The following is a 13,573-nucleotide window of genomic DNA, read 5'->3' as shown; positions in this document are numbered from 1 at the left end:
TATTTTTCTGATTTGACATTTGTGAAATCTATAGTACCAGTTTAATCCTATATAGTTTCTAACATTTAAAGCAGAAACATTTGAACATGCAGAATTTTTTAAGTTTTCTATTTGTTCCTTTAATTTAGCATTTTCAAGTCTTACTTTTTTAAAATCTTTTATTAGACATAATTTTACCAAAATTCTTTTTATTTCTAAGTTTTTATTTTTTAATTTATCATTTTTTGCTTTTTAACTTGCACATTGATTTTGCTATAGATTTAATACCAAAATAGAGTTGATCGGGAGGTAAGAGACATACATCACTTACCATATCAGACTTGAAGCCTGATTCTCCCCCTGCTTCTTTGCATTCATCTGAAGTCGCTCCCCTTCATTGATGCTGGCTTCTGAGGTGCTTTGCTCTTCATGACTTGCAATCAGTACTAGTCCGACATATTCTTTTATTTCTAACTCAGATGATGAGTTGTCGTCCCAAGTAGACTTTAGAGTCTTGTACTTGTTTTGCTTAGACATCTTGTCTTTTTCCTTGAGTTCTAGGCAGTCCTCTTTTATGTGTCATTCCTTTTGGCACTAGTAGCTAGACCTGACCACGGTTCGGAACCGACGGTTCGACGGTTCGGAACCGCCGGTTCGACGGTTCCAGGCAGGTCGACCCTTAACCTTAACCGCCCAAGACGGTTACGGTTCACGGTTCAGAACCGCCGGTTCACTGTTCGGTTCACGGTTCGTCACGGTTCGCCACGGTTCAAGATTAATATGTTAAAAAAAATTAAAAATTAAAAATTAAACAAAACATTAAAAATTAGAAATTAAAATTTATTGAAAAAAGGGCTTGCACTTATTTAAGTTGCCTATGTATCCCTTTAGGGGAATCAAAGCCCATGTAATTCTTTTACATTTTTATCCTTTTACATTTTCATTCACTTCCATTTCCTGTTCCTGTCGTATTTGTTCCTTCAGTATCAAAATCTTCAACTTCGTCATCTGAAAGTTGCATTCCTTGGATTCTTTTCTCCGCTCTAGTCCAATCGTCCAGTAATGCTTGGGCTTCCAATGAGTCGGGAGACAAAGTTGATCGTCGTTCATCTAATATGTTGTCGCCGGCACTGAACGTCTGCTCCACAGCAACAGTTGACACTGGACAAGGAGAGAACGGGAAAGCTTTGAGCCTTCTGTGACCACCACTTTAAGATATCGAAGTTTTCGCTATCTGCTTCATTAAAATCAAAAGAAGTCGTAAAATAATTCTCAAGTTCCTGTGTGGAACTTGAGGATCCTCGTGGACGTTTTGTCCGTTCTTTTAATAAGAGTTGTGCTTTTGTAAGTTTTAAATTACTACTAGTAGTTTGTTGAATTTCAGAAATATTAATTTGTGTTCCATATTTTGCATAATATTGATTATAAATATCATATAAATAAATTCTAACATTATATATAATATTAACTGGATCAGGGGAAGAAGAATCTTTAATTGGAATTAAAGCGTCATAATATTAAGTTAACATTTCTTGTAAAACTTCTAATTTAAATCTAGGATCTAAAGCAAATGCAATTAAATAAATTTCAAGAATTAAATAAAAATATTTTTCCCATTTAGTTTTCATAGCTAAGATGCAAGGAGATAAAGATTCATTATTAATATATTCATTTAAAACTAATACTATATTAGAAAAATTTTCTAAAACTAATTGAGCAGTGAGATAATAAACACCGGAAAGTTGTTCGGTTGCATCATTAAATACTTTTAAAATTTCACAAATACTACTACAAATATTTCATTGTTGTGAAAATAAATATATATTAGTATTAGTATTTTGTGCAAAAAATGAACATAATAATTCTTTATATTGAAATGAATCTTGTAATAATTGGTATGTTGAATTCCAACGTGTTGGTACATCACGTGGAAATTTTTTAGGTCTCATTCCATTAATTTTACAAAACCTACCCCATTGTTTCATTATAGATGGATGAGACCATAAATAAGAAATTGCAATTCTAATTGGTTTAATATAACTTTCTAAAATTTTTAAACCATCTTGAACACATAAATTTAAAACATGACATACACAACGAATATGAAAAAATAAACCTCCAATAATAAGTTGACAAACAAATTTTAGATCATCTATACAAGCGGTATTAGAACTAGCATTATCTAATGATATTGAAAATATGTTATGAGTTAAACCATATTCTTCTAAAATTAAACATAATAATTGTGCGATATTATGAGCATTATGTGATTCATCAAAAACTCTATAAGCTAATAATCTTTTTTGGAGGTTCCAAGAGTTATCGATCCAATGACAAGTCACACCCATATACGAATGTGTTTGCCAATGATCACTCCAAATATCGGAACATAAAGAAACTTTATTATCTAATTTACTAAATTCATCAATTAAATTCTTTTTTCCTTGTTTTACTAATTTTTTAATTGTACGAGTAAGTGTAGTCCTAGGAACACGTTTAGCACATGGATTAAGAGATTCTTTACAAAATCTTCAAATGTGCATTTAGATCCAAAACTAAAAGAAAGATGTTCTACGGAAACAAATTTAGCTAATGATTCTCTTAATTTATTATCCGAATATAAAAATAAACCGGAATCGGTACTACCGCTAGTTGAAGAAAATCTTGATAATTGTGTTTGAGAACGGTCGAGTCCATATTCCGTCGGGTGCTTCGTTTCTACATGTCGTTTCAACGCCGCCGCCGGCTTGGAATTTGTAGGAAGCATTGCAGTGCTTACATTTTGCACGCATTTCTCCCGACGGAAGAGTGACATTCTCAAAATGTTTAGTAAAAATAGAAGACTTTAGAGGAGGAAGTTCCCGAACCGTTGAAGTAATTGCATCGGTACTTCCTTGTGTTTCGGGTGTCGGATTCGGAAGATGCTCGATCTCATCATCGGTGGATTGAATGTTGGGGTCCTCCTCCCGCGGATTCATTATTTGCTTTCCCTTCCGAGCTCGAGATGATGCACCTCCGCGGCCTCCTTCCATTGTAATTGAAAATTGGAAATGAAAGCGTGTAGAGATTAGAGAATACGAAAATGAGATTAAGAGTAGAGAAAATGTGTGTGAAAAATGATGAAATGAGCTCTCTGTTTATAAAGTTTTGATAGTAACGGACACTAAATCATAGCCATTGATAAAAAAAATGGTCAAATGATCTTAACCGTTGAAAAAAATACCCAAAAAACCCTCCCAACGGACCGACGGTTCCAACGGCTATGAACCGCCGTTAACCGGCGGTTCAAGCCGTTAAAAAAAAATTTTGCGGCTGAACCGCCGGTTTTACAATCAATGAACCGGAACCGGCCCGGTAACTTGCCGGGCCTGTTCCGGTTCGACCCGGCGAACCGGGTCAACGGGCAACCGGCCCGTTGACCCGGTTACGGGCCCGGGCCGGGTCCGGGCCAGACCCGGCCCGGGGTCGGGTCTACTAGTAGCATCGAACCCTTTTTCTATTTCTTGGACTTTTCCTGTTATGTATTTCTTTAAATTTGTTAGATCTAAAAAATTTTCAGAATTTCCTTACCATATAAGCTTCTTGATATTCTTTTGAGTCCGACACGAGTTCATCTTTCTTGGTTGCATTTAGCGCCAGAGTCTGGCTTAACTCTTTTGTTGTACCCGCACATCTAGTTTTCTGTAATTCTAAAGTAGAAAAAAGTTCGTCTAGGATACTTACCTCCAAGTCCTTTGAGATGTAGTAGGTGTCGATTATCAAGGTCCATTCTGAAGTCCTAGGAAAGGCATTGAGTGCGTAGCGTACGGAGTCCCGGTTGGTTACTGTTTCACCGAGATTTTCAAGTTCGGTGATTAGTTCTTTTACCTTCGCGTGTAGGTGTAGGATCGAAAAGAATTTAGATATCTCCACAATAGCATGATATTGTCCACTTTGGGCCTAAGCCCTCATGGTTTTGCTCTTGGGCTCTACCTAAAAGGCCTCATGCCAATGGAGATATCTTTCTTTTATAAACTCATGATCTTTTCCATGTGTTTTTCAATGTGGGACTATGTTTGCAACCTTACAACCCCAACAATCCCCCCTCAAACAAAGGACCACATGCTTCCCACGTTCGATCCTCGACCCACCAGGACTTCTTGCCTCTCGGTCCACTCGACCTACTAGGACTTTCTTGCCTAGCCGCAAATAGGACTTCTTGTCTGGTGTCTGGTCTTCTTGATCCGAACATAGGAGCCTCCATTTTCTTTGTTCGAGGACAATATTGTACTCACATGGCTCAATCAGACCATAACTCTTGTGCACAGTCAGCGGTTAAACCTTCTGGCAGTCCGGGCTCTGATACCAATTCTAGGATCGAAAAGAATTTAGATATCTCCACAATTGCATGATATTGTCCACTTTGGGCCTAAACCCTCATGGTTTTGCTCTTGGGCTCCACCCAAAAGGTCTCATTCCAATGGAGATATCTTTCTCTTATAAACCCATGATCTTTTCCAAGTGTTTTTCAATGTGGGACTATGTTTGCAACCTTGCAACCCCAACAGTAGGTTGGCTACCTGTTGGTGCAGGGAGCACTAGACAATCGAACCTGAGTTTTGATTATATCAAAGGGTCCAAAGTTAAGTTGTCTTATGATCTAATAAGTATAATTGAGCTCGTAGGAAAGTCCTAAATTGTCTTAGGCAAAAGTCTTAGTGGATTCTAGGCAGGTGGAAAACCCTAGGGTGTGGTAATCCTATGTAAAGAAAAGTCCTAGCTGCGGTTAGTCAGGTGGAAAACCCTAGAAAGTGATAACCCTAGGTCCTAAGGGATGGTAACCCTATGCAGAAAGTCTTGGCAGGTCGAGTGCTTTGGGCAAAAATCCTAGAGTCAGGGACTCTAGGTTGAAATCTTGGTGGTTGCGGACCGGGTGAAAGTCTGGGCGGGTCGTGGAGCGGACGTCCAGCATGAAGACCGGAAGCCTCGGGTGCTGAGCAAAAGTCCAGTTGGTCTGGATGACCGGACTGGCAACAGGTAAACTCTCCTTAGTGAAGTAGGTGAGGACGCGTTCCTCGGTGAGAGAACAATAGGCATCGGTTCGACCTAGGGTTTCCGGATGGAAATCCAAAGTCAGAACTGAACAATTTGGTAACTGTCAAATTCTTATATTAATCTTGTTTTATTTGTGTTAACTCTATTTTGCAGAATATGTTTTGTATTTTGTACTAACGTATCTTACAGAGAGTGAAAAAGAACTAAAAGCCCGAATGAACAGTTTCCGAGGTGCCCTCCATGGAGTTTGGAGGCGCCTCAGGTGCCTTTGCCGAAGCAGCGCAGGAAGCAGGCCGAGGGCGCCCTCCATGGAGCTGGAGGTGCCCTAGACGCTAGGTGGAGGGCGCCCTCCATAGGCTTGGAGGTGCCCTAAGACAGATAAGCTGCTAGCAGTGCGGAGTTCATCCACACGCGGCTGACCCGGGGCTTAAGGGCGCCCTCCATGCAGTTGAAGGCGCCCTCAACAGGCTACTTAAGCCTGGTTCGAGCAGCAGCTTGTACATCACTCGAAATTGCAATCTTCCTTCCATGCTCTGCTCAAAGAATGATTCGACAAAGCTGTAACAAGACTCCAACAACCAGAAGTTTCAAGTTTACTATTTTCCGTTGTCTGTATAATTTTTATTACTGCTTTAATATTGTACTTTAAATTATAAAGAATTTCTGAACTTATAGTGATTGCCCACCGAAAACGATCAACAATCGCGAGCCTTGGAGTAGGAGTCACCACATGCTCCTAACCAAGTAAATATTGGTGTTTGCATTGTTTCTTTTATTTCCGCTGCATATTACTCAATAGTTTTAAAACGAACGTGAAAGCCACGAACGCTATTCACCCCCCTCTAGCGCTTTCGATCCTACACTACTTACTCACCTCTTTCTAGATGGATATTCGTTAGTTTGTTCCGAAGTATGTCTCGTCTTGTGAGCTTGGCTTCGGATGTGCCTTCGCGGAGTTCCAGGAATTTTTCCCAGAGTTCTTTGGCCGACGAGTAGCTCCCGATGCGATTGACTTCTTGAGGCGGCAGTACACTTAGCAAGTGATATATCACTCTATTATTAGCTAAGGAATCATTTTGTTATTTCTTCATCCAAAGGCTCTCCTCTTTCTCTTCTCCGTTTTGATTCATAGGAACTACAAAATCATACTTGATTATTAAACGAATCTCAAAGTCAGTTTTTAGAAATACCTTCATTCGACGTTTCCAGTGTGCGAATTCTTCCTCAAATTTTGGAGGAACGATGCTTGGTCCGACCATTGGTTTCTTTGCTTCAATCGGCGGTTAGTCCTTCTGAAGTGTCCTGGCTCTGATACCACTTGTTGGTTCTTTGGTGGCCGGCAAGAGGAGAGGGGTGAATTGTCTTGCACAAATAAACTCAACCCTTTCTCGACTTATAACTTAATTAAGAATACTTGTAATAAAAGTTAAGAGACTAATTAAACAGACAAAGACACAAGGAGAATGAAGCGCACTTTATGAAGATCTCCTTCGGGCAGAGTAGCCTCTTATAACGTTAACAACTCACAATTAACAGTAGAACAGAAAGAAAGGAATTACAAGTTGTTATCTGAACTACTGAAATCAGGGTTATATTTATAGCTATGTTTTGGGCGCTTGGAAGGATTTCGGGCGCCTAGAGTGAGATAGAATTCTATCCATGATACGTCGGTCAACATACACGTTGATCGTGATAAAAGTTGAGTTCCGAGCGCCCGGACCACCAAAGTCAACATGGTTGACTTTTTTTTGGTCTAGACCCTCTGCTTCAGTTTTGCTCGTCTCAGTCTGGGTCTTCCGCTCCGGCTCCGCTTGCTTGAGTGATTTTGGCCACCGGAATAGGGTTCACTCGAACTCAATTTCTGGCCTTCTCCTCGAGCATACTTCCTCTCCGACTTCTCGTCCCTCGAACGTCGTGTACATTTTTTTCGTCCACCGGTGTACTCTTCCGTGACACCTTGTCCCTCGGGCGCACCGAGTCCGTCGACTTTTTCTCGTGTCGTCCTTCTCGTTAGCTACATCTTTCGCTTCACTTTATATGCTCCTAAGCTCCTGCATACTTAGACATATGGATCAAATTAAAATAGGACCTAACCTAATTTAATTTATCACATTAAAAATAATTTTGAGGTTCCAATAATGAAGGCAAATAAAATTTAAAAAATGGATGGAAAAAGATAAAAACAAAATATAGTATTTTTGAAAAAGTTTTTTTTAAAAAAAAATATACCAAGTATTATCTTTTATATTCCTAACTCTAACGGACTCATGTAATTTTGCTTTCTTTTGGTTTTTTTAAACAAAATGGATAAGTTTCGATCGCTGACGTCAGTGGCACTTTGTCGTCTTCTTCCCGTTCCCCGTCCTTGACTTGATCCGTCCTCCGCCTCCTTGCTCGGTCGATTCTGGCGGCCTGCTCCTTCAAGGCGTGATTTTTACTACTGAAACAGGCGATTAGGGCGCCGATCAAGCTCACGGGGAGGTTAAGCATCATAGGAGGCCCTGGATTTCCCTTTCTTCAGTTTGTTTTTTCTGGAGCTAGGGTTGGGCTTCGTCGATGTCGGTCGCGGAGCTTAAGGAGCGGCACGCAGCTGCAACGGCTACGGTAAACTCTCTGAGGGAGCGATTGAAGCAGAGGAGGCAGTTGCTTCTCGATACTGATGGTGGGATTCCTCTCTTTTTATGTTTCTCTGGTTTTCTTACATGTGATATGACTAGCCCTCTAGGCTTACGCTTGTGTGCGTGCTTCAGTGGCTGGGTATGCTAAGAGCCAAGGGAGATCGGCAATTAGTTTCAGCCCCACAGATCTCGTTTGCTGCAGGATCTTGCAGGGTCACACTGGCAAGGTCGGTTGATTTTTCTTGGCTATTTTTGGTGAGGGTTGAAATTGTTGAGTATATGCTTTACTTTTTTCTCATTTGATTCGTTGGTGCCAGAGACTTTTAAAAAACTTTCTATAACATGCAGCTAATGATGTTTCTAAAGCGTCACGAAAGTGAACAAAACTAAACACTTTCCTAAATATTTGTCTTCATTTTGGCACAAATATTTCTTTCAAAATCTCGGTATTTTAAGCAGTAAACTCTTGATGGTCATACTTAAAACTAGTTTTCCTTTTTTTAGAAAATCTTGATATTCTAGTTGGTATTTTTTAAAATCCGATGTGCAATATAGAGGAAAAAATTGAAGAGCTAAGCACAGTTATATTGCAATAAGATGATCAGGGTTTAGTCTAATGTGTTTATAGTCATGAAATAATGTTCCTCCTATTCTCTTGGGGCTGGTTATTTCTCCTATTATTCTGTCATTTTACAGGACCTAGGAGTTGTAATTCCTTTGTGATTTTTTTGGCATGCTAGTTCACAATAGCTTGTAATCCTATCAATTGTTTGTAGATAAATAATTTTGTTTATGCATATGGAGGGAAAGTTTTAATCTCGTTGTGACACTGAAGGATACCTTAGTCCACTACGTTCTTTATTGAAACTGACTGTGAGAATGCAAATGTGAGCATTAAGTTCTTTTCGGGTAGAGATGTACATACGAGCATGATTATATTAGGCATTCTATCTTTGGTGAGTTTAACAATCGTATCTTTTGCTCCGTCTGAGAGAGACTTGCAATTACTGGCTGATTGACTGATTGTAGATATGTAATTACTTGGCCATTGTTTTTGAAGAATGATAGAAGCACATTAGTTAGTTTAAAGTATCTGGAGTTATGAGTTAGCTATAGTTAGGGTTGAAAATGAACCAAACGTTTGTGAACAAACTTGGTATTCGGCTTGGTAAGAGTTTGTTTATGTTTGTTCAATATACACAAGATCATTTAAATAAACAAGCTTGAATAGCTTGTTAAACTAAATAAACAAGCTTGAACACATATGTGTTCAGCTCGTTAATGTTCATGAACAACGTTCATGAACAATGTTCGTGAACAATATTCATGAACAATATTCGTGAACAACGTTCATGTTCATTAATAAAACTCTTATCAATATGCTAAATAAAAATAAATAAATTAGTTTGAATTACAAAACTCAATAATCAATCAAATAATTAAAAATTTGAGAGTTCGATAACATCTAAACAAGCTAAGCTCTAACCAAGCTCAAGCCAAGCTTGAATTGAGAGCTCGATAACATCTAAACGAACCAAACTCAAGCTCATAAAAAATAAATCAAGCCAAGCTTGAACAAACATTTCAAAGGTTTGGTTCATTTTAAACTTGGCTCAGCTTGACTTGGCTTGATTACTTTAGCAAACAAGCTTAAACACCCCAAAGCTTAGCTCAGCTTAGATTGTTTACAACCCTAGCTATAGTGCTACACAACATCTGATTGGGCCTGTGTTGCGCTGAGGCCAACCTTGCTTAATTCTTTGTTATATTTGATTGATGTCACCCAGGCTAATGTTTGACTCAGTTTGCAATGTTAGGATACCATTCATAGCAAGAGATATATTCCATATTGCTTTATGCCTTTATCTGTCCACAAAACTGTCCCATCCAATTCATAAGCAATTTGCATAAAACTATATAGAATTAGTTAAAAAAAAGATGAAGTTTAACATGTTCTACATCAGTATATGAAGTGACACTTTTTATTTCTAGCCCTTTTTTCTGAAAAATAGTTGTAGTTTATATCTACATACTTTTCAAGCTACTTCAAACTTAATAAGATGGTGAGTGCGGCCGGGGAAAAAACTACTTGGGTCTATTACTAATTGATCAAGGACAATATTTTGTTTGATAGACTCTGAACAAGGTGAGGCCACGATGGATAGCAGTTCTCTTAGGTTGGCATTGGGAACCATATGAGACAAACAGGTTCTGTCCAGCTTCATTGCCACTCCCTGCTACATGCATTTTTCTTTGCTATTTTCATAATAAGCTTGGACCTGTTGAATTCTCATACTATTTTTATATTGTAATGGTATGGTAGGGTGGAGAATTACTCAGAATAGCCCGTCACCTAGTATTTGCTTTTCTTTCTACAACTTTATTTGTCTCAAATTTTACATTTTTAGCATGTTTATTTTAGATTGCGAACCAATGTATTCTATTTTAAGAATTCAGGTTTATTCATTGGACTGGGCACCTGAAAGGAACTGGATAGTCAGTGCTTCTCAGGATGGACGTCTAATTGTATGGAATGCTTTAACGAGTCAGAAGACACATGCTATAAAGCTTCAGTGCCCCTGGGTTATGACCTGTGCATTTGCACCAAATGGGCAATCTGTTGCATGTGGAGGTCTTGACAGTGCCTGCACTATTTTCAATCTCAATTCTCGTGTTGAAAGAGACAACATTCCTGTCTCAAGGGTACTTACGGGGCACAAAGGCTATGTGTATTCTTGTCAGTATGTTCCTGATCAGGAGTCTCGGTTGATTACTAGCTCCGGTGATCAAACATGTGTTCTATGGGATGTCACAACTGGCCAAAGAATTTCAGTTTTCGGTGGAGAATTTCCTTCCGGACATACAGCTGATGTGTTGAGGTAATAATATCCTTTTATAAAGGCATAATTTAACTAATTCAGGTAGCATTTTCCAAACTTACAATTGAACTATTTGTCATAACCACACATTTGGGTGTAGTTCTTTCTAGTAGCATCTTTGATAGCTTTGTCACTTCCTCTGCCCATATGAATTGATTAAACATGATATCAGAAGCTTAACATACAAGTTACCTAAGTATAGCACATTTTTCTATCTGTTTAATACTTCAGTCAAGGTTAGAACCTGTGATTAATATTATAAAATGTTTAAGCTAGCAAATGGAATGATGGATCATCAGAGACATTAATAAAACTATAAGGATTTTCATGTATAAAAACACTGATCAAAACATGTTTCAGTATATATCATGAGGATCTATAAGTTTGAAGATTTAAAGATGTAAATTTAAATTTAACATACCAACTTGAATCCCAAATGCCTCTCCCTCCTACGAGCTTCCATCCTGGTTGATGAAAAGAAAATATGTAGGATATGAAAAGTCATGAAATTTGTCAGTTGTACTAATAATCTAGTTTAAATCTATATTCTGACATGCAATTTCTTTGTTTATTTCTGCAGTGTCTCAATCAACAGTTCGAACTCCAACATGTTTGTCTCTGGTTCCTGTGATGCAACTGCACGGTTATGGGATACTCGAATTGCTAGCCGTGCAGTTCGGACATATCATGGTCACCAAGGAGATGTTAACACTGTCAAGTTCTTCCCTGATGGGCAGAGATTTGGAACTGGTTCAGATGACAGCACATGCAGGTTATATGATATGCGAACTGGACATCAGCTTCAAGTTTACAGTCAACAGCATGACGACAATGATGTCCCAACTGTCACGTCTATTGCCTTTTCTTTATCTGGAAGGCTACTCTTTGCCGGTTATTCCAGTGGCGATTGTTGTGTTTGGGATACACTAGTGGGTGAGGTAAATGCACTTTCCTGCCATCCTAAAAAATGCATAGTTTTCAGCAAAATTAACCACGATATGATTTCTGTTTGTGCGTGTTCATTTCTCTTTAGGTGGTTTTGAACTTGGGAACGCTTCAAAATTCTCATGACTTGCGCATTAGCTGCTTAGGTTTGTCTTCTGATGGCAGTGCTTTATGCACAGGGAGTTGGGACAAGAACCTTAAGGTGAATCTCTTGCAGCCACCTTTTTATAAACTGTATACATAGTTTATATGTTTAAAATACGTGAAGACGATCAATTGCCATATACAGATTGCTGATGATTCTTATAGAGATTGATTGTCGTAGTAGAGCTTGATACATCTAAGCACAACTCTAATTCTTGAAAACTTCCAGGTTATAGTTTTCTCTTGTGACCATGTGTCTATTTCTCTAGTATTGCTTCCTGAAATCCAATTTAAGGTGGATAGGAATAGCTTTTCTTTTTTCTTAGGTTTCTAAGTTGGTAAGATTACCTACTAGCTCTGTCGTGCCTACGATGGATGAAACATGAATGGTGTGAGATTTTACTGGTGTGAACTAACATGATCAGTTGGAACAGAGCAAACACAGGTACCAGGTGTCATTCCAAAGACTCCAGCTATTTTTTTTATTCCAAAAAGTTCAGGAACAGATATATATGGAATAGATAACTTCCACCCACCTAAGTAAGAATCGTTACAAATAATGAAGAAACTAATAGATTTAGGTATGAAGCAAGATAAAATAAACCAAGTCTGATACCTGAATATTCCATTTGATAAGCTGCTACTAATTCTTCTTCTGCTTCTGCTAAATCAAAGGGCAATCTCTCACATTCAGCTAGAGAAGAAATTATGGCTTATAAGCAAAGCGAGCTTGGAGTACTAAATGCAACCTGGCCAAATTCCTCCCGACTTTAGTTCCCCTAATCCTGTCCCCAATGGAGGTTACAGTTAGATTACTATAGTTAGCAGACTTCTATAATCCCTTGTATCTTTACCTCGACACACCAACCACCATGTTAAGTATTTATGGACACTACTTGAAGAAACAAGTTTTTTTTTTCCCTTTGCCTACTTACCATAGTCAATCCTTTTGAAGACTAGGAGAAAAAGTAGCTCTTGTTTCTTCTTATCTCAAACGACACTTTTTCCCTTGCATAATTTCAACAAATTCAACCTTCAGTGCCACTTAAAAAAACATCTACAATGCAACTGATAAGGACGTTTTTTTTGGGTGCAGATTTGGGCATTTGGCGGACACAGGAGGGTTATCTGAATCTTACCATTGGCAATGATGATACTATGGCACCGGAGCTGCATTCCTGCATACCCTTTGTTTTTCGGGTAAGATTTTCATTGAAGAGGGTCCTAAACCATTACATACTGCTGCTTATCATCTCAGGCCCTTAGGATTGATTCAACCTTCTGTGATTGTTCATATCTGGTATTCATATTGTATGCTCGGCTGTGTTTGTTCATGTATCTCGAAGCATCGGGAATTCTTTGCGTGTTGCGCGAAAGTTGTGTTTCTTCCAACTTTCTAGATTGAGCTAAATTTGTGCTGCATTCGGTTGTTGAGTTTGGGTTTTTATTGTTTTTAACTGTGACACCTTGTGTGGGGTTATCTCGAAAGCTGAGTGAACTGAACTGGTCGGTTCAACGAAACCAACTGTTTATTGATGGAGATTAATAAGAGATACATTTCATTAAAAATCAACAAAAAAAAAAAAAGGGAAAACGCAACCCCAAACCCAGTTTTCCTCTGCCATTCTTCTGTGCATAAATGCCGGTGGCCCTCTCCTCCGCCTCTAGAAGCTGTTGCAAAATCCTGTCTTGCTTTCGTCGATGCGGGCATCCGTGGGTTGAAGCTCAGGGAGAGGATTGCACCGTTGATACTCGAGAGGATCACGACACCAGAGGTGGTCGAGGTTCTTGATTAGACTCCACTTCCGGGGGCGACAGTGGATTTGGCTCAAAAGGTGTGTGATGCCATTGAACATAGCTTGCATTTTCTGCTCATCATGCTGATGAAATATCGTCTCTGCAACTTACCTTATGATATGCTTTGGTTTTGTAATCTTTGCTGTTTTACTTCCTTCAAATGTGGTGCTTTTGGTG

General features: G+C 38.8%; 1 protein-coding gene across 1 annotated transcript; it reads left to right on the top strand.

Moving 5' to 3' along the window:
* The first annotated feature begins 7,362 nt into the window (after positions 1-7,362).
* On the top strand, positions 7,363-13,010 carry LOC122047934 (guanine nucleotide-binding protein subunit beta). Its single transcript, XM_042609471.1, has 6 exons — positions 7,363-7,675; positions 7,764-7,858; positions 10,089-10,510; positions 11,091-11,448; positions 11,544-11,657; positions 12,696-13,010. Exons 1-6 carry the CDS (start codon positions 7,570-7,572, stop codon positions 12,729-12,731), a joined length of 1,131 nt encoding a protein of 376 aa, XP_042465405.1. The 5' UTR covers positions 7,363-7,569; the 3' UTR covers positions 12,732-13,010.
* Positions 13,011-13,573: the final 563 nt, after the last annotated feature.

The sequence above is a fragment of the Zingiber officinale genome, chromosome 2B, assembly GCF_018446385.1.
Source record: "Zingiber officinale cultivar Zhangliang chromosome 2B, Zo_v1.1, whole genome shotgun sequence".
In the NCBI taxonomy this organism is placed as follows: domain Eukaryota; kingdom Viridiplantae; phylum Streptophyta; class Magnoliopsida; order Zingiberales; family Zingiberaceae; genus Zingiber; species Zingiber officinale.
The sequence above is the reverse complement of the archived record's forward strand: the minus strand, read 5'-3'. Positions and strand labels throughout refer to the sequence as shown.